The sequence below is a fragment of the Neophocaena asiaeorientalis genome, unplaced genomic scaffold (genome assembly GCF_003031525.2).
Source record: "Neophocaena asiaeorientalis asiaeorientalis breed wild unplaced genomic scaffold, Neophocaena_asiaeorientalis_V1.1 scaffold134, whole genome shotgun sequence".
Taxonomy (NCBI): Eukaryota; Metazoa; Chordata; class Mammalia; order Artiodactyla; family Phocoenidae; genus Neophocaena; species Neophocaena asiaeorientalis.
In genome coordinates this window covers 26,889,377-26,889,916 of record NW_020185339.1, presented here as the reverse complement: position 1 = coordinate 26,889,916, position 540 = coordinate 26,889,377, and the positions used below count along the sequence as shown (strand labels likewise).

Here is a 540-nt window from a genome sequence, read left to right as displayed (position 1 = left end):
GTATGGTCAGTGACAAAGCGACGCGGAAAGAAAACTACGCGAACGCAGAGAAAGGGGGAAGTGGAGGAGAGGGAGGGAGCCATTCAGAAAGCAAGGAGACAAAAGGATTGTGGCGAGAGAGCAGGAGTTCCTTCGGCCCCGGGCCGGCCGTCCGCGGGGCGGAGATGGCGAGCTTCCCGTCCACAATAAATAGGAAAAACCTGAGTACACAGCGCATACGGCATCTATCTGCCTAGCAGAAGCATCTTCCTTCCCACGAAACAAAAACATTCACCGGCAGCCCCCTTCTCTCCCCCACCCCATATCCCTCACTCCGCGAACAGAGGGCCGGGGAGGGGGGCGGCGGCTCCCGCGGCCTCACGGAGCGCCTTCAGTGTCCGAAGCCGTACATTTTGTCCCACTCCACGAACGAGTCCAGCTCCTTAGGCGAGGCCCTAGGGCCCACCTTGGCCAGCGCCGCCTCCAAGTCCTTGTAGGAGAGGGGGCGCTGCAGCCCCGGGAGGCCCGCTCCGGCCGCCGCCTGCTGGCACAGCTGCCCTA

General features: G+C 62.8%; 1 protein-coding gene across 1 annotated transcript in view; it reads right to left on the bottom strand.

The window, feature by feature from the left end:
- Positions 1-6: 6 nt before the first annotated feature.
- Positions 7-540, bottom strand: part of FIGNL2 (fidgetin like 2) — a 3,390-nt gene continuing 2,856 nt past the window's right edge. Inside the window, 1 exon segment of the mRNA XM_024736411.1 lies at positions 7-540. This exon segment is cut by the window's right edge and continues 55 nt beyond it. Within this exon segment, the coding sequence (XP_024592179.1) occupies positions 371-540 (170 nt within the window). The 3' untranslated portion in view covers positions 7-370.